Consider the following 18035-nt stretch of genomic DNA (forward strand, 5'->3'; position numbering starts at 1 on the left):
AAGTCCATGTCTGACGCCCACCAAGCGGATCGACGACCATCGGATCAATAAGATATACCAGGCTCGGCAGATCAATCTCAAAGACGAGGGCCAGGACTAATCGGTCCGAAGGACGGATAGGATGGACGAGGTTAGACAAGGTTTCAAAGCACTCGGTCGATGGGACAAGAAGACCTGTGCCATCGAGGAGTTAATCAATTGATCGTAACGATCACAATAACTCCAAAAAGGACCCAAACAGCCGGGATTCGTAAAGACAGCCCAGGGGGTATTGAACTAAATCACAAAAATTGATCCCGAAAAGATCAATATCAAAAAACATAAACTCCAATAAAAACTCCAAGAAATGCTCCCACAAATCGCTGCAAGATGCAATATAATCCCAAAGTCCCACAAGATCCCATCAAATATAATATAAAACTCCAATGCTGAATGCAATACTTATGTGCATAAACCCAAACCTGAGAATGTTTCTCGTGGCCGACAGCAGCGGGACACGACGGTATATACCCAAGGGGTATATGACCAGGGAAGACCAGTGTTCACCACCTGCGCAGCAAGGCTGTTCAAGAAGTTGAACTATCTGCCTCAGAGGCAGTTTCCGGCAAATCCGGAACGGAAGCAGACTTACTGCTGTCCAATGAATGGATAGGCTGCGTGGGTACCGTGTTGGGCACGGTAGGCACCACGTCTTCCTGAGCGATGGGCTCGGAAGTCTTTCCACCGAATGGATGGCTAGCCTTTGAATCTGTGGGAGACATGTTGAGCTTTTCGGATCGACTGGGCTTAAGCTTCAGACGACCCTGCTCAAGGGCCCGCAACACGGTGCCAATGTCTTGGGGGTCGATCGCCCGGAGTTTGCTCATAGCATCATCCGAGACGTCGGCGAAGGGGTTCCACCCCAACTTGTCGAATTCTTCAGAGGTTGAAGACTTCGACTCAACGGAGGGACCGCCGGTGACCAGGCGGTGTAAGAATGTGTCGGAGACACTGGGACGACGGGGGATCTTCACGGGCTTAGACTTGTTACTGGTGCTTGTCGAAGCCACGTCCTCCTGCTGACGCTTTGGAGGACGTGCGGTGATGGGACCATGTGGTCCTTCACCGACCTCGTTACGAATCTTATAGTAGATCAGACCTAGAGTGGCAGCCAGGGCCTGGTGTGCAGCCTCGGGATACCGACGGACAGCTTCCGCGCGAGTGATGCTACAAGAGCCATCACTGGAGCTGCTGGAATCACTGTCGTCGGCAAACATGTCGGTAGGATGCATGCGGCACCAATCCTGGTAATCACCCAGTTGGTAGAATTCTGCGAGTTCAACCAAACGATGAACTAAATGGGGAAGTTTTGTTAGAATTGGGGTCAGGGAGCGGACTTATTATCTTGTCATTACTGAAGCTTACCTCGGCTTCGTTTCTTGAGGCACCAGAATCTCCACACGGTACGTGGGAAATATTGGGGCCATTCGAGGGCCCCGTCATCCGTAATCACCGGGACGGGGCTGATGGGAGCGTGAACCGTATGAGCCAGAGAGTTGAACCGGACTCGATCGGCATACTTCATCTGTGATTCAATTGAATCCATCCGCGAGTTCAAGGCATTATATTGACGGGAGATCTTGTGGTCCAGAGTCATCAGATCTGTACGGAGCTGATTGGAGGCCGTCTGCAATTTGCTGATATCAATCCGCGTGGCACAAGCCTCGCCCTTGATCGATTCAATGTCGACTTGCAACTGGTCAATGGTCTTTTGCAAACGATCCACGTCGCCGCGTAAGTAAACCGTCTCGGTACCGGATTGACCGATACTGGACTTGAGTTGAAAGATACTCGTCTTGATCTGGTCGACATCGGTACGAAGAGCCACGACATTGAGATCGATGCGTTGGGAGATAGCGCGATGGCATTCGAATTCACGGCGAATATGTTCATCTTCACGGTTCCGGCGGTCGACATAGCCCTCTTTGGTCAAAACGGTGGAGCGTAATTCCAAGACGCGCGAGTCGAGTTGGTTCATTCGGTCATGCAGATGGATAAGCGAGAGTTCGGAGCCGGGTGTGGTGTCATGTAAAACGGAGAGACGCGGACTAGACATGGAGAGCGAAGTGCTGGAGGTACAGGAGTGACTCCTTTCGAGAGTGGTCATAGTGGACATGGTGGCTATAGTATAGATCGGAGTGGTTGTCGTTCTGAAAGGAATTTCGAGAGCATCTAGATCAGAGAATCGTCCATTTTGTCGAGTATAGAGGGTGTAGCGTATAGACAAAATGGACGAGTATGTGGGTAGCGTAAGGTTGGGGAGGGTTGTAGTGTTGCTATTCTGGGGGGAGGCCGTAGGGTAAAAAGGGCGACAAAGAAGGGGGGATCGGGTCGCACAGCCAATTTTTGCCTTTCCGGATTGTCCGTTCGGTGCTGGTCTGCAGGTCAGACGCTGGACTCTTGCACGAGAATAGACCGATACTCCGTGACTGATCCTTGGAATATGACTCTTCTTTTAGAATATAGTGAATACTATTGGTTTCCGATCATGATTCCCTCCTCTCTGAATCATTTCGAGTCTTTTCCCCCTTGACAAAAGACCATTGAGTCGCTCGAATTGTTGGAATGATGATATATTACCAGCCATGACCATACCAATACACGGGCATGTATGCGTTGTGGGCTCCTCTTGGCGTGCATTAGCGTGCATTAGTGCGACGCAGCGCACCCGATATTTCCAACCGGAGCGGTAAGGTCTACGCTCATTGGCTCCTCGCTGGCTGCTGACCTCTCGACCGCCCCTTTGCCCCCCGTTCCCAGCCCTACGACCAATCACCATCGGGTCTGCAACTCGAGTTTGCAGGCGCCACCTGCAGGTGCTGATTGGATGGGCCTGGTTAATCGTCACTTTATTGGCTGCGTAGCCTCGCATCGCCCCCGTCCTCACGGTCAAACTTATCAGGCCAGGCTCCCTCAACACGACGCATCCGGTCTCATGATGACATCGACGTATCTTTCATACCCTCTTGTGACACGAGGCCCTCGTGGTATTCAATCGGCTGAGATGAGGCTGGACAACTGGAGGGTACTCCATACAATAACCATAAGAAGGACGAGAAAGCAGTCCGGTGTGATGAATCAGAGTGACTATTATTCGCCACAGCCCAAGATGAGCCCAATAAAGAACTACTTCCTGAAGGAAAATAACCGCCGCGCATGATTCGAGTGATTCGAGTCACGGGTATACCCAATCAGGAAGCCATGAAGCCCTAACTGACTGCCATTGACCACGATCGCAACTGCCTCTCGTGTAGCCAGAAGGACTCGCCTCGCACCCAAACAATGTATACCATTCCATTTCTACCCTTGTATTGGTCTCTCTCACTCTCGTGTCGCCCCAGCTGACCACCATGAAGCCAGGCGCCCTATCATCAGTCATCCTGGGACTCGCTATACTCAGCGCCAGTCTGACGAGTGCCTCCAGCTCGGATCCTCTTCTGGAAATCTCGGAGAAGCCTCGTCGTAAGAAGGATCCCCGAGAATGCGACTGTTTCACCGTGACTGGTCCAGATCCGGGCTATTTCCAGCACTACAAGCTCTGGGACTTTCGCTCCGTTCCATTGGCCAGGCAGGCTCATGCGGAGATCTTGGACTCACAGGATGACGAAGTAGAACAGTTGGCAGACTGGGACGAGGAAGACGATGAAGAGGACGATGTCGATGGGAATGAAAATGACCACCGGGGTGACCAGGACGAGACCAAAGACGCCCATGCAGCAGCAGGACAGCCCGATACTCTCTGGTTCTTCGAAACCGCCTTCGACAAGGACTGGATCAGCCAGAAATGGCAGCGCCCTCGCACCGACGAGGCTCCAATTCCCATGGTCAACTCCAAACACAACGTCTTCTTCACCAGAAACCGGCAAGAGCTAGACGACGTCGTGACATTCCTAGTCCTCCGCACTACCCGTCACTGGGACTATACATCGACCTCCGAGATCGAAACCAAAGTCCGCAATATCTTCCACTGTTCGCTTCGCGTCCGGCTTCGCATTCTACCGCACAACTTGGTCTTGTCACAGCCTGAAAGCTCTCCGGTCTGGGATAACCAAAGCGTCGTCTTGAATGAAACAGCCAGTTCCGCAGAGTCCAAGCCACACCCCGGTGCCTGTGTCGGCATATTCACGTATCGCGCCCAGAACTGCGAATCGGACATTGAAATCCTAACAAAGGACCCCCCTTACCGGGTACACTACGCCAACCAACCGGATTATGATTGGATCAAAGACGCAATGATCCCCGGTGCAAGCACGATCGCGGATCTCCCCGTACACTGGACGACTTGGTCTACCCACCGTCTCGACTGGCTTTCGAATATCTCTCGCTGGTGGGTGAACAACAAACCCCAGGATGCCAAAACGTATCGCGTGCCCGATCAACCCAGCAGACTGGTGATTAACCTCTGGAGCGACGGCGGCTCGTGGACGGGTGATATGCGACGCGGCGAGAGTGTCCTGATGGCCATTGATTATATCGAGCTGGCATACAACATCTCTTCCGGTGACTCGCAGGGCTTCGAGATCCCTCCTTCCGAACGACACGGTGGACATCAAATTCCTGCAGGAAATACCTCTTCATCCGACGTCGACAGCTGGCTAGATGACTCTTGGGAACCAGGAGCGGAAATTATCGATGGATCCTCGATGAAGAAATGCAAAAAGGCTCGAAAGGGTCGGAAATGCAGAAAGGGTCGCAAGGGTCGCAAGGGTCGCAAGAAGCATGGCAAGAGACCCAAACGTCCTCATCATAGAGAGCCATCTCCGTGGTGTGAGCATGCTTGTAACATTGATGACCTGCGCTTTGCGAATGGTGGGCTGCGTGGTTGAGGGCTCCACTTATCCTTATGGAATTCGTCCTGTCTCTTGTCAGGAGATGCGTTGGTGAGAGGCATGGGCGTGTATTTTTATAGATCCGAATGGATACTTGCTCTTTGCACCATGAGTCTGTCTGTGTGTCGTTCTCGGCATCGACAATATATAGTTTGTGTAAGGCAGCACGATAGAGTACTATTACTATACCGGGATTACTTTTCATAAGCCAACATCTGTCCAAGTAAATCTCGACTCGCCATGAAAGCAGAACCTTATTGCATTTTGGACTAGGTTGTAATGGCTGGGCTAGGTATGGACATTGCGCGTAGGGTATACCTTCGGACGGTCCCTTCCATGACTGAACCCTAACTGAAAGCCCCAACCAACATCATAACCAGTGACGAAAGAAACAAAAGCATACTTGTTCAAATCGAGATGCAAAACATACGATTTCTGTGTAATCATTGAGGGTCTAGGACTGGATGTAGGCTGCTTCATGACATCGAAGGACTTGATTTGTCGGCAACCACCTTATCGCAATGGATATCTGTCTCTAGGTTGGAGTGCGAATTTTCTATTCTATTCTCTATTTTAGACGAGCCAGCTAGCTACTCGGTATTCATTTTTGAGACTGCTACTATGAATGCAGTGAACTCAATCCACTAGAAAAGCCTAGCGATCAAGGTGAATAGTTAGTCGTGTTTACTTCAACATAAAATCTACGCAGACTAGAACTATGTATTCCATTCAAGACTACCTCATACAAGCTTTTTAACATTACATCATCCACCAACAATAATGGGGGGGTATCATTCGAGTTTCGTTCAGACCATAAAACAACAAAACGTAGAAACATTAACAATAACTCAGTAAAACATCACGGTCCCGTCCAGAAAAAAGGCCCCTGTTGGCCAATCCCCTACTTCGCCAACCCATTTTCTAAAGTCGCCATGTGCGCCGGAAAGAATGTAGATGGATGTCCGGAAAAAAAAGAAAACGCCTGGGTGACGATGATGCATATGCTGAAGTATTGGTATATGAGGGTGCTGGTCCTCAGTAATAACGTCCGGAAGGATCAATCGCAGACTGGGGGAAATAGTTCCCAGCTCCGTAGTGCTCCTCCCATAAGATAAGTTGTGAGCATCTCGAAAGTTTTCTCTGGACGGTTTGCTCTTAGAGCAAGGTTTGGCCCATTTTGTCCACTGGACAGAAATGACCATGTAACCCGCCATTCATGAGTTCTGCGACGATTTTCATTCGCAAGTCAACCGTATCACGTGCTCCGAATGCTGTAGGTTCAATGCCGAGGGCGATAGCTTTGGCATTGATGAGAAGGAACACGCCACAGTCGCTCATGTTGTCCTGTTGAGAGGAGACGGAAGGTAAGAAAGTCCATTCTTCCTCGTCAAACTTGTCTCCCAGTTCTCCACGAAGCCACTTTTTCATAACCTCTACCTCCCGCGCGCCACGAGCGCCCAGTGAGTCAAAGTATTCGATCGTCCGGTCCATTGGTCGTACAACCATAAGAGTCCAGTGACTTGCCTGATGCACAGGAATAAACACAGTGTCAACATCTAACAGAGCCTCACCGCCAATCTTTGCGCGGTTGGCCCAGCGACGAACACCTTGATATCCTTTGTCTCGAAGAGTGGAGTAGAAGAAGGTATTGAAAGCGTGGAATTTGGGGCGCTCATTCGGGGCAGTGTTGCCAGTCGACTGTCGGAGGTATTGAACGAGGACGGTTAGATATGCGTTGATGATTTCATCGTTGAGCCATGCCAGTGGCTTGATACACGTAGCGATGTCCCTTTGATACAAGTCATCGCCCGAGGGAGACCTGGCAACTGCATATCCCTGAAGCGTTCGCATAGCCTCTGAAACTTTCATCATCCAGTCCCTCGACAATGGCCGCACAGCTGGTCCACGTGGAATAACTCGGGCGGGACGACCTGCCAAGCCCTCCAAGGCCCTCCTCTCTTTTTCCCGCCGTTCCCATTCGGGCGCAAGTATGGACGCGACGCGATTATCCGGGAGGGGTTTTTGTTTGGGGTAGAAGAGCGATACGGCAGATACCGGCCTACCAAAGGGCAGTTTCTCAAATGCTCTGTATTGTTGGCTGTACGGGTCATCGATGGCCAGATCATCTTGGAAGCGCGGTCTCCGGATTGGCTTTGAAGTAGCGGTTTCAGGGGGTCGGAAGCGCTGCGGGGAAGGTGTGTATTTCGGTCTCCTGGGGTGTAAATATGACCCAAGATCCGTATGAAGTTGTGGGGCAGTCGAGACATCGACTTCAATTTCCTGCGCGGTGTCCACAGGCACAAACTCCTCCTGTAATTGCTCATCGCGTGGCGCAAGACGCGGGGATACTGATGGCGATGGCGGGAATGCGCCTGGAATCGGGAGAGAGAAAAGGTCTACCACAAGTCTTAGTCACTACATAATCTGATCTCGTGTCGTTGGCGCCGATACCTTCATTCTTCTGGATCTCCTCAGCGACCTTGGAGCTTCTCAGAGGGTCCAAAGCTCCCGTTGACAAGACATCATCTTGTACAGGTTCATGTTCGGACCTGCGACGAATCCACGAGAGAAACCGTTTCATTGTGAGGATATGAGTTGTCGAGCGAGGGAGGAGGGTTGAGAGGTGGTGGTCCTCTTGGCTGGAGGAGGCGCGGGAAAGAGAAGCAAGGGCAAGGTTAAGACGAATTGGAGAAGTGTGGCATCAAGGTTATCGAGATGAGGAAAGAAATCGGGCAAACCCCAGTATCCATCATTGAAAGGGCCAACTCCGGGAAAAGTCCAGAGGCCCTGTCGCGGAGTTGCTTTGGGGACAATAGACTGCGCTGCCGTCACTTTCATCATGGGGCGGCTGACTGATCCGCACTAACCCGTTTAGGAGATCTGCAGGTGCACGCACGCGAACTATAACTGCCGAGGTAGAATAATGGATTACTACTTCAAAGATATTGAATTAAATACGATTAATACAATCTAGGTCATTCGAGATTCATACCAAAGTTAGTCAAGAATTGAAAGTGCTTTATATAATCATAATCTTATACGTCGGGCCCAGGATAGGCCAATGGAGACTGTAAGGATACAGATCGCGGTATGTACATGCGCGCCTGGCCTTTGTTCCTGAGAGGTCCCCCTTCCAGCACAGCCCGCTGGACTGGAGCAGACCCCAGAAAAAATCGAGAGCTGTTGATCGGAAAGCAAGGATGAACTCCGCTACTAAGAGGGAACTCCGAGTCCAATCATTTCAAAAACGGGGGGCGCCACGTTGATGACAACCCATGGAATCCCTATATGATCGAGGTCAGCCTCAGGTCTGTAGAACAATAATCGAAAGATTACTTTGTCATACCTGCATATACAACCAGCTTGGTAACAACCTCTACGTCGTACCGTACCCGAGGCTTCTTAATTTGAGAGAAGACCTCCTTCTCATCCGTTCGGCGAATTCCACCATATTCTGGAGGTGGAAGCGGCGATGAGCGAGGGATATTGGAATCATCCTCGACCATGGATGAGTTGGGACTTCCGGTACCCATCATGTGCTCGTATTGGTCCAGTTTGGATGGCTTCCTGGACAATACTGGTCCACCATTAGGTCTACCGTTCTCATCGGCGGGGGAGTCACGGTTGCTTCCTGATAGACTCTCACGTCGTCGCTTCTCCCGGTAAGCGAGAGTCTCATATGCGTCGGCTTCGGACTGAGGACCGATGGAGATTGCACGACGGCGAGGATGGCGGATAGTGGTGATGATGGAAGGAATATCCGAGAAGTTGGGGAACACTTCGTTGTCCTTCAAATTAGTGGGAACGGTGGTATACCGGCTGCAAACATAGTCAGCCAATGGGTCTAAAAAGAGATTGCACCGTGTCAAAACTTACGATGCGGTGGTGAAAAAGCGACGGGGCAAAAGTAGGCCAACTTTCTCAAGACTGCGGAAGATGGGAGGGAGGATGCGCAACAGAGTTGGTTTCGTGATCTCTCTCCAGGCAAAAACACACAGCACACCAACAACCAGGCGGAACACAGTTTTAATCAATCCAATGCTCTCATAGTTATATGGGATCGTGCCCGGGAGAGGGTCAGCCCAGGCCAGGCTGGAGGTGGTAAAATACCAGGAGCCCACATCCACGCCAAGCGTCACACCAGCGAACGCGACACTGTCATCGAAACAAGGGCAATCATCCGCTGGCTCTGGATGAATACGCACGAGAATCAGAATGACAATGGGAATGACCAAGATTTCCTTTAGCGTTGCAGACAGAATATACTCGTCAAAAGCCGGGCCGTAACTAAACTGAACCAAGCCGATCAACGCGCCTAGAATGCAACCAACAATCACATCGAAGAATCCATGCATGCCGCAGTATAGCCGACCCAGCACAATTGATGTCACGTAGAGGTATGTAATTGCCTGGAGAATAAAGTTGGTTTGCGCGGGGACCGTCGAATCAGGCGAATTGAGCAGCGCGATAGCGTAGACGGCGACCGAGACAGCGTTGGTAGAATGCGTCGAGGGGAATCCGTATTCGAGTGCAGCAGAACCGGACATGGTGATCCGCTGTAGCGGGGGAGATAAGGGCCGAGGCAGACATAGCAAGTCCTTGATGAAACCGCTGAAGAAGACGCCGGACGCGAGAATATGCACGAGTCTGTATATCGACCATCTTAGTTATGCCATCCTATCATCCTGCAATTGTATAACCCAATATTATAGACATACCCTCGACCTAGACTGGTATGGCCGCACCAAAACAGAAAGGGCAAAAAGACCATGAAAAACGTGTGTGTGCCGAGGTTCGCCGTGAACGCAAAGTACGAGTCTAGCGTTGGGGTGCGGACTTTCTCCTGCACCCAGGCTAAGTATGGCGTCTCATATCGGACGAGAGGAATCAGCTTCTGTCGTGGCCAGTAGCGCCAGAGTGGCAGTTGGGTTGCATCTATCGCAGAGAGTAAGCGTTAGCGGCGACAGCACCTTGTCCTCGGAGGGAACATGCGGGGAGCAAGAATCGCGCAACGAGGGGGTTATCATACAGTGGTCCAGACTCCTCAACCCAGCGTCAGGCTGATCCTTTGCGCCGTTCGTCTTGCCCATTGTGCGGTGCTATCGATGCGGATGCGATTGGGAGCGGGTCTCCATACAGGACAGGCGCCTGGTGCCTGCCGCTAGGAATTCGGGAGGACGCGATTCAGCAAGGGGACATAAGGAGTGTGGGTAGTTGGATTGCAGAACCGGAACCGGGAAGGAAGACCGGAAACTGAGTAGGGAGGATTTGGTTTTTTTAGGGTGGAGTTGACAGCGTCAACAAGATTGAAGATCGCTGTCGCATCCGCGGCTGTTCCCCTGATGGAGCCATGTGTGGGCTTAGTCACCCGGCCGAGTACTTCAAGTTTAAAGAAGAGTGTAGGAACTCGTATATCATAAATAGATTATTATGGATAGTAAATGAAATTCAATGATAATGTCTAAGAGAACAAATTCTCGTCCGAACCGTCGCTTCATTCACTCTTGAACGGATTCCCGTTCGGCGCTTCCTAGCCAGGTTTTAGCATGGATGATCGGGTATATCCAGCCGATCTATTTGAGCCGTGAGACTCGAAACTAGTTTGGGAGACTCCACAGCTTAAACGTCGCAAGCTTTGTGAACCGGATTACACAAAACAGATCATTGTTGGCAATGATAAGCGGCTATGGTGGTACACTCTGTATCCACTTGGTGCCGACATTGTCGTACGTCAAGATCCCAGTGTGCCTGGACATGGACTTGGATTCGAATCAAATGCCTTGTTTGAGCACGGGGATCTCCATCTCCACCCTAGTGTGGCTCTAGAAGTTGTTCCCCTCTTGATATAATATATAACTACATACTCTATTCGGGTATTCTATTGCAGAACCTATTTAGAGCGGTCGAAGTATGCGCGCCATACTCGCAGCGCATATCACATGATATCGGAGTTGCCGCCCGTGGCTGGCAGCGTGAACCGTTCAACATCAAAAGTTCAAGCCATCTGCTGAAGAGGAGCTGAACAGTGGGGTATGAGGGCCATAAAAAGAGGGGCAGGAGGAGGCCCCGGTAGGACCAAAAAAGAACCTGGGATCGGAAAGATCGCATCAAGTTGAAACTGACAGGCGAATCGAGGAGAGCGGAGTCCTGGCGTCATTGCGGCGCGGCGCGTTGCCATGGCACCCGCCCGTGTAAACACTGCCCACGGGTCTCGCCAGCGACCCCAAGAGACCCTCACTTCCCATATCTTCCATATCGCTAGTCGATCCCTAGATCTCCATTCGATCACCTCTTTTTTCTTTCCCTTTTCTTACTCCTACTCCTCTCATCTTACACCTCTCATCCTACACCTCTCATCCTTTCTTCAACCATCCCCCGAGTTTTTACGACATATCCTACCAACGCCCTTTCCATATCCTTTCGGCAGATAGCCGTCTTCACCACTCGACGACCCGCATTTCTTAACCAAAGGGGCTCCATTCCTCCCGCACCACGATGAGTCAAATGTATGATGACCAGTACTATGCGGCTTCGCGCCGCCGCTCTGTGGCGACGCCTCCTCCCAGCATGACCCCACGACACAGCCGCACTCGCTCTCAAAGCGTCCGAGTGAGCAACGGCACCGCCAGCACACATACCAGTTTCTCCAGTGGACAAATGTCGGAAGCCACCAATATCACTCAACCCCCCTCCTACTCTAAAAAGTTCGTCGTCGTTGGAGATGGTGGGTGTGGCAAGACTTGCTTGTTGATTAGCTACTCGCAAGGCTACTTTCCAGAGGTGAGACTCGAATGACTGGAGTTATGCCCTTGTCTGAACCATCAATGCTAACATGTCTTACAGAAATATGTCCCAACTGTGTTTGAAAATTACATCACCCAGACTACCCACCGAGCATCCGGGAAGACGGTTGAACTCGCGCTGTGGGATACTGCCGGCCAGGAAGAATATGATCGTTTGCGCCCATTGTCCTACCCCGAGACCGACCTTCTATTTGTCTGCTTTGCTATCGATTGCCCTGCATCCCTAGAGAACGTTGTGGATAAGGTAAGCTTCCAACAAGCCGTCCCACCATGCCATTTTTCATGACACTAACTTCCTCCAGTGGTATCCCGAGGTTCTACACTTTTGCCCCACAACCCCAATCATCTTAGTTGGCTTGAAATCAGATCTGCGCAACAAGCGAACATGCATCGAGCTCCTCAAGACACAAGGCCTGACTCCCATCACGCCAGAACAAGGCCGGGGTGTGGCCCAGCGAATGGGCGCAACCTACGTGGAGTGCAGTAGTAAGGAGATGCGTGGTGTTGATGAGGTCTTTGCCAAGGCTGTGGATACCGTCATTGAGATTGAGGAAGAAGGCTACGTCGCCCAACCAACGAACAATCGCAACAGCGGCAAGCCCTCTGGTGGTGGTGGAGGAGGAGTCCGACCCGGGAAGAAGATCAAGAAGCGCACCTGCAAGATCCTATAACCGACCCACCCTCTCCTTTCTCAACCGTCTCTCTTCTTGACCATTGTTACCCTTCCCTTCTCCTCCTGTTCCGATCAAATGCCTGGTTGCTTTATCGGCTTGCTTGCCTGCTCCTGTGGATGTGCCATGTCACCGCAAGCTGGACATGAACTGCAAAAAATGACTTTTGGTGTCTTGGATCGCTGTGCGCCCCCCTTGACCGATCTCTGGCGGTTTTCTTTCCCAATTCGACAGATATCCCGGGATAACTGTATGCTGTTTGATTCTCTTTCTTTCCTGTCTACTCATGACCACTGTGCTTTTTCTTCTCCCTTTGACTCTCATGACTCGAGTCTTTGCCACTTTGGCATGCATGGGACTGGTGTTTTCGTTTATGTTACCTGATATGCTCCGTTGGCGAAAGCGACCTTCCTATGTTACTGAAACAATACATTCTGATATTTGATGTTTAATGAGGATGTTGTAACGTAAATCTTTTCAAAGTAGACATAATTTTGTTCGTAAATGGTAGCCCAACGTAAAATAAACATGGTATCATGAAAATATAAACAGCAATGCAAGGCCGGTACCAAAATGCAACCAGTCCAGCTCCAGTCCAGTCTAGACGGAAGAAACCCTACTGGCTGGCCATTGAATCACCTTCACCTTCATGCTGTGTTCCTGCATTGCCCTGTCCCTCGCTCTCTCCACTAACTGCCCGCTTCCCCTGGCCAGCCTCCTCGAGTTCCTCCTCCGGTCGACCCATGAAGTTCTCAAACTGGGACCAGAGAGCTTCTACAGAGCTGAACTCATTTCCCACCTGGTAAAATTAGCCAAAGATACAGACTGGACAAGTCAAAGGGGGTAGATAGAGCGTACTGTGATGATACTCTCCAAATTCCGGTTTAGACGGTTGATGTTTTGGAGGACTTGTTCCATGCCCTATCGCAGATTATAGATTAACAAATGTTCAATTCATTGAGCTTTTTTTTATTCATGTAAAATGTGTTTAAAAGAGGGATTTCACTTACAACGGCAATCTCCCGAACCAATTCTTCGCGTTGTTGCTCAAAGACAGTTGGCGATGCGGCGCGACCACCAGAGCCGGGGGTGGAATTTATCCAAGCCATGATCGGAGATTAGAACGTTGTGCAGGATCAGTAAAGTCGATGCGTAGAGATTTTGACTATCCCGATAGCTCCTGTTATCCTAGGCTAGGCCGTGTCTGACGCGATGGTGGGTGGTTGATGCGTCCCGCCGGGTTTGAGAGGGCCCGCGTCAGAGTCTAGTTCAACGTCGGACCGAGTATTCAACGGGGCTAGGACTGCGGATGGAATTGGATTGAGCACTGAAGCTGTATCCGGAAGTGACTTTGTGTTGCGTTGTGCTGTTGTGTCTTGCTGGGAGTCGCGCGGTGGGAGGTTGATGGGGAGAAAGTCGCGGTTGGTGGGGCAGTTTTGTTGATAAGAGATCCGATTGGAGATAAACCATAACAGTAGACGAGATCATATGTATATGGTCTTTTGATTTGATTAACCTGGTATGGATCATAGTAACAATGTCAATCTTCCTAGATCAATTAGAGGCGGAATCTTCGCTTTGCAATTATCTTCCCGCACATCTTTCATTTTCGCTCCCTCCACCAAAAATACGATCTTACAATTGCTGCACAAAGCCCTGAACATCAGCCCCCATCGACAGTACAAAGTCCCGGGCTGCTTCATTTACCTACTGAGATTTTATCGCGGGTCGCATCATTTTTGCCAAATCGAGATCTCAAATCCTTGCGCTTGGCAAGCAAACAACTAGTCGAGACGACGCCATTCTCGCGCGTGTTTCTTTCAGCCAATTCTCTGGATATCAAGGTCTTGCGCTCTGTATATAATTTGGAACCTGAATCTACTCGACCACACGTCGGTATGCAGGAGCTTCAGGAATAAGGAATTTGTCAACCTTGGTAATAGATATCTGGATCAAAAGAAACACGGCCATTTCTAATAACTTCCATTCTTCCTTCCAACAAAGACTTATTCCTGAACCACTACGAGAATATGAAACAGCTGTCAATACAGAAAGTAATATTTTGCAGGGTTATCTTTGACCCTACGCAGTCAAGCCACAATAACGCAAACATACTCGTCCGCTTGCAGACCGGTGCAGTCGGTCTTGGCCGCCGGGTTCTAGGCGTAGAAAGAAGAAGTTGAGATGCCGTATTCATTTGCGATATCGAAGCCCCATTTATCGATAATAACCTTGTAGAACTTATTGTGTATGGCAACCGTCTGAATGGGGTATGGTGTTGTGGCACCGGATTGAGGAGTGGTCGACTTCACACCTATGCAGACGTCTCAGCTAACTCCTAAGATGAAAGAAGGCATACTTGATATCTCTCTGTACGGTTGGACACATACTTAGGACAAATAAATTAGGAATAGCTGATCTTGTCAAGTTAGAGAGATTGGGCCAGCGTTTAACTAGATATAAAGTGAAAGATATAGACCAAGTTTGTAAAACACATGGTTGGGTTGGGGAGGGGATCCGTTCCGCCCCCGCGCAGCCTCTCGATAGAATTATTTGAACATGGTAAGACCTTTAGCTCTTCTCATTTGATATTTACATAGTCAGACTCATACAAGTGTTTGCGAGGCTCCAGCATTAGTAGCTTCTATTGGAACCTCCCACTCTTGTAGGTCCTTCAAGGCAGCAATTGTCTCCGGATGCCGAGGACCCCAACATTTTAACAAATCTTCTGCACACTCTGCCATTAGTTGCCGAGCTTCCTCAACTCTCTGTTTTCTGTAATAAACTCTTGCTAGGTTGGCCCCATAGCGTGCTCGGTAAGCATTCATCTGCCCAAATGCTTTTGTGGCACTCTCCCGGGCATCTACGGAGAGAGCTTCAGCGACGTCAAGTCTCGAGTGAACGAAGCAAATGTTGGCAAGAGTGCCCATGACCTGCATTCTGTGGCGGTCGTTTCCTCTCATGTCTTTCATGCTCCCAACTGTCATTCTCAAGTATTCTTCTGCCCTTTCCGTCTCCCCTTTGTTGAAGTAGGTTTGAACAAGACTGACTCTAGCCCAGTTGCCCATGTCCCGATGCTCTTGGAAGTGCTGTAGCTTCTCAGAACTTTCCACAATCTGCGATAAAAGCCTCTCCTTCTCTTCATCATTATCGGTTTGGTGACTGCTCATTGCTTCAATATGCATGGTCCATAAAGTGATCGGATGATCTTCTCCCAAGGCCCGACTCGAAATTTCTCTCAATCGCGACACAAGCTCGTCCGATTGGTCGATTTTTCCCAGTTGACGGTATGTCCGGGCAAGGCAGTTCATAAAGTTTAGGCTGATTTCGCTATTCATGCCTAGGTGCTTCGTGCTTATTTGTACACCCAACTCGAACACTTTTTCTGCCTCGTGCAATCGTGACTGCTCGATAAGCATCTGCCCCTTAAGGATTATGCTTCCTATGGTGGATTCATGCCCAGGCCCCAGTATTCTTTGTTTGATATCCAACAATTCCTCCAAAAACGGTTCCAGATCGTCCAATCGCCATTGATCCCAATAAATGAAGGCAACGGTATCCATGCACGCAATAGTATGAGGGTTCTCAGGACCAAGGTCTTTCCGAGAATTCTCTAATGCAGCAAGTGCATGAGTTTCCATTTTCCGGAGAACGTCTGAGCTATTCAAGGAATTGGTCGCTTCGGTATCGTCTGACTCATTTTTTATGCCTTCTGATGTATCGTTCATCGCCTCTACTGGAATTTCGTCCAGTAAGCGATCATTGGTGAGAGAGCGGAGACCAGAGGTCGAGCTCTCAACCACGGAAGCCTTGCTGTCGGCGTAAATAGAGTCGAGTGATCCTCTGTCTTCCAAATCCGTCATGAAAGCTTGTCGAGACTCATCCGACTCTTCCTCGCGCAACGCTGACTCTTCATCATCGGTTTCTCTTCGAGGAAGAACGAAGAGGGCAAGTTGTTGCAGATGCTGAGCTAGATGCTGTTGGAATCGACTCGAGCTGGTAATGGGAGGCTTGGTGCAAAGTGGACATTGCTGTGCTAACGTGGAAGGTTTTGACTGATTTTTCATTTCTTGTCGTTGTTCTTTGGGGGTGTCTGCGTGATCATCTTCGAGGTGAGAAAGTAAAGCGCATTTATCTGCGGATGTGTATGGACAAAGAGTGCAGAACCACTCTCTTCTATGGAATTGTCGTTCGTGAGCGCTCCACTCTGTGAAGCTATCGTATAGCTGATTTTCTTTGACACAACCGCCGAAGGTACAGATATAAGGCCGCAAGTCACTGTATACATGGTAGATCCAGTCCTCATCATTTTCTACCTGAACGGTTTGATGACAGTATGGACAGATGAAGGGATGACGTCTTGTGACACTTGATCCTCTTGGAGGTGGCGGGATCAAGTTTTGAACCTGATCGCCTGCGGTGGAACTCGTGGCAGAAAACCTTGTTCGTCCAGAGTCTGATGCAACATCATTATCCTGGTATATTGTTGAAACCATGGTGTCTTGCGTCCATTGAGTGGAAATCGTGGGAGGCCTTCGTTGATGCTCGCTTTGTAGTTCAATACTCACTGGAAGTTGAGGCACTGGCACGGCTTTGCTTATAGCAACGTTGACGTATTTAGAGATTTTGTCAGAGTGGTCTTTGTAGTAAGCTAGTAACTGACGACGTTTGGTGTTTGCTTTTCCTAGGCGCTGAGCGAGTGCGCTGTCCGGTGTGAGGTTGAATTTATCACATACGTGATTGATGTCATAGAATTCGAAATGGTGTAGGTCTATACGAGAGGCTTGGATAGACCGATCACGATGTGCTGGGTTCTGGAGAGATAGAGATAGCTTGTACCTGTAGAATCACCATATTCATTAGAACCTAGAGGGCGCAAACTCTCTAAGGTAGTACTGGGACAGAATACTCACAAACTTGTCACCGTATGACTTAGATCCTCAATGTATATATCAATAGGCGACCGATGGGATGCCTCGGTTCTGATCTGTTCCCAGAAGCCATCTGAGTCTGAGCTTTCAGAATCCGAGTCCTCTCTATCTACCAGATTTGCGTCATCCGTAGATCCGGGGCTTGTCAAAAGATAAGCACTTGCTAAACAAGATATGAGCGACTAAACCAACAGACAACAGTAATTCAGTGACCATACCTTCTTCGATCGTCTTAGAAATGTCTGCAAGGTGATTCCTGACACCTTTGTGTAAATCCGGGGCCTCTCTGAGTCGGTGGTCCAAGGACAGCCGGTCTGTTTGCTTGCGATGGGCACCAAAGTTGCCTACCCAGACTCTGAGTCGACCAAGTTCTTCGCTGACTTTTGATCTGGCGGGGGATTGCTCCTCTTGTGTTGATAATGCATCTATAAGACTCTGGAAATCTCCGAAACACCTCAAAACAAGCGATGATATAGATACGGCCGTGTTCACTGCATCTATCGTCTCTCGAGCATCGCCTCCAGGCTGTGAGGCTGAGGGTAATACTTGATGTGTTTGCAGTTGGTCAGCCATGCCTGGTTCCGTGTGTGGTCAGGTAGTAGAAACGTCTCCAGACAGGAAGAACTGAGAGAAATATCTGTCGAGCCTCTGAACCTCCTAGTAGTGATTAGAGAGAGAATTTCTGTTGAGAGTTCCTTCTTTGAGTCTCTCGTTAACCGCCCGGGATGCGCCTCAAGCGGGGTAGATGCATTAGCATCAAAA

The 18035-nt window shown here is 49.8% G+C and overlaps 7 protein-coding genes across 7 annotated transcripts; 2 read left to right on the top strand and 5 right to left on the bottom strand.

Annotated features, from left to right (window-relative positions):
- Nucleotides 1-566: 566 nt before the first annotated feature.
- On the bottom strand, nt 567-2155 carry N7496_007110 (uncharacterized protein; the record flags this gene model as incomplete). The annotated part of the gene is made up of 2 exons (XM_056700039.1): nt 567-1333; nt 1405-2155. 2 exons carry the CDS (start codon nt 2153-2155, stop codon nt 567-569), a joined length of 1518 nt encoding a protein of 505 aa, XP_056555452.1.
- A 1234-nt stretch (nt 2156-3389) lies between these two features.
- N7496_007111 (glycoside hydrolase family 16 protein) lies at nt 3390-4865 on the top strand (the record flags this gene model as incomplete). The annotated part of the gene is made up of 1 exon (XM_056700040.1): nt 3390-4865. The coding sequence occupies one exon, from the start codon at nt 3390-3392 to the stop codon at nt 4863-4865; it is 1476 nt and encodes a 491-aa protein (XP_056555453.1).
- A 1158-nt stretch (nt 4866-6023) lies between these two features.
- Nucleotides 6024-7449, bottom strand: N7496_007112 (SUMO protease ULP1; the record flags this gene model as incomplete). The annotated part of the gene is made up of 2 exons (XM_056700041.1): nt 6024-7264; nt 7320-7449. 2 exons carry the CDS (start codon nt 7447-7449, stop codon nt 6024-6026), a joined length of 1371 nt encoding a protein of 456 aa, XP_056555454.1.
- Nucleotides 7450-8081: 632 nt separating this feature from the next.
- Nucleotides 8082-9958, bottom strand: N7496_007113 (phosphatase PAP2 family protein; the record flags this gene model as incomplete). Its single annotated transcript, XM_056700042.1, has 5 exons — nt 8082-8152; nt 8215-8687; nt 8745-9515; nt 9587-9803; nt 9898-9958. 5 exons carry the CDS (start codon nt 9956-9958, stop codon nt 8082-8084), a joined length of 1593 nt encoding a protein of 530 aa, XP_056555455.1.
- Nucleotides 9959-11363: 1405 nt separating this feature from the next.
- N7496_007114 (GTP-binding protein rhoC) lies at nt 11364-12342 on the top strand (the record flags this gene model as incomplete). Its single annotated transcript, XM_056700043.1, has 3 exons — nt 11364-11648; nt 11712-11915; nt 11974-12342. The coding sequence occupies 3 exons, from the start codon at nt 11364-11366 to the stop codon at nt 12340-12342; spliced, it is 858 nt and encodes a 285-aa protein (XP_056555456.1).
- Nucleotides 12343-12958: 616 nt separating this feature from the next.
- Nucleotides 12959-13451, bottom strand: N7496_007115 (DASH complex subunit DAD1; the record flags this gene model as incomplete). The annotated part of the gene is made up of 3 exons (XM_056700044.1): nt 12959-13141; nt 13201-13263; nt 13353-13451. The coding sequence occupies 3 exons, from the start codon at nt 13449-13451 to the stop codon at nt 12959-12961; spliced, it is 345 nt and encodes a 114-aa protein (XP_056555457.1).
- A 1497-nt stretch (nt 13452-14948) lies between these two features.
- Nucleotides 14949-17846, bottom strand: N7496_007116 (uncharacterized protein; the record flags this gene model as incomplete). Its single annotated transcript, XM_056700045.1, has 3 exons — nt 14949-17181; nt 17256-17436; nt 17492-17846. 3 exons carry the CDS (start codon nt 17844-17846, stop codon nt 14949-14951), a joined length of 2769 nt encoding a protein of 922 aa, XP_056555458.1.
- Between the last annotated feature and the right edge of the window lie 189 nt (nt 17847-18035).

The sequence above is a fragment of the Penicillium cataractarum genome, assembly GCF_028827025.1.
Source record: "Penicillium cataractarum strain IBT 29864 chromosome Unknown utg000005l, whole genome shotgun sequence".
In the NCBI taxonomy this organism is placed as follows: Eukaryota; Fungi; Ascomycota; class Eurotiomycetes; order Eurotiales; family Aspergillaceae; genus Penicillium; species Penicillium cataractarum.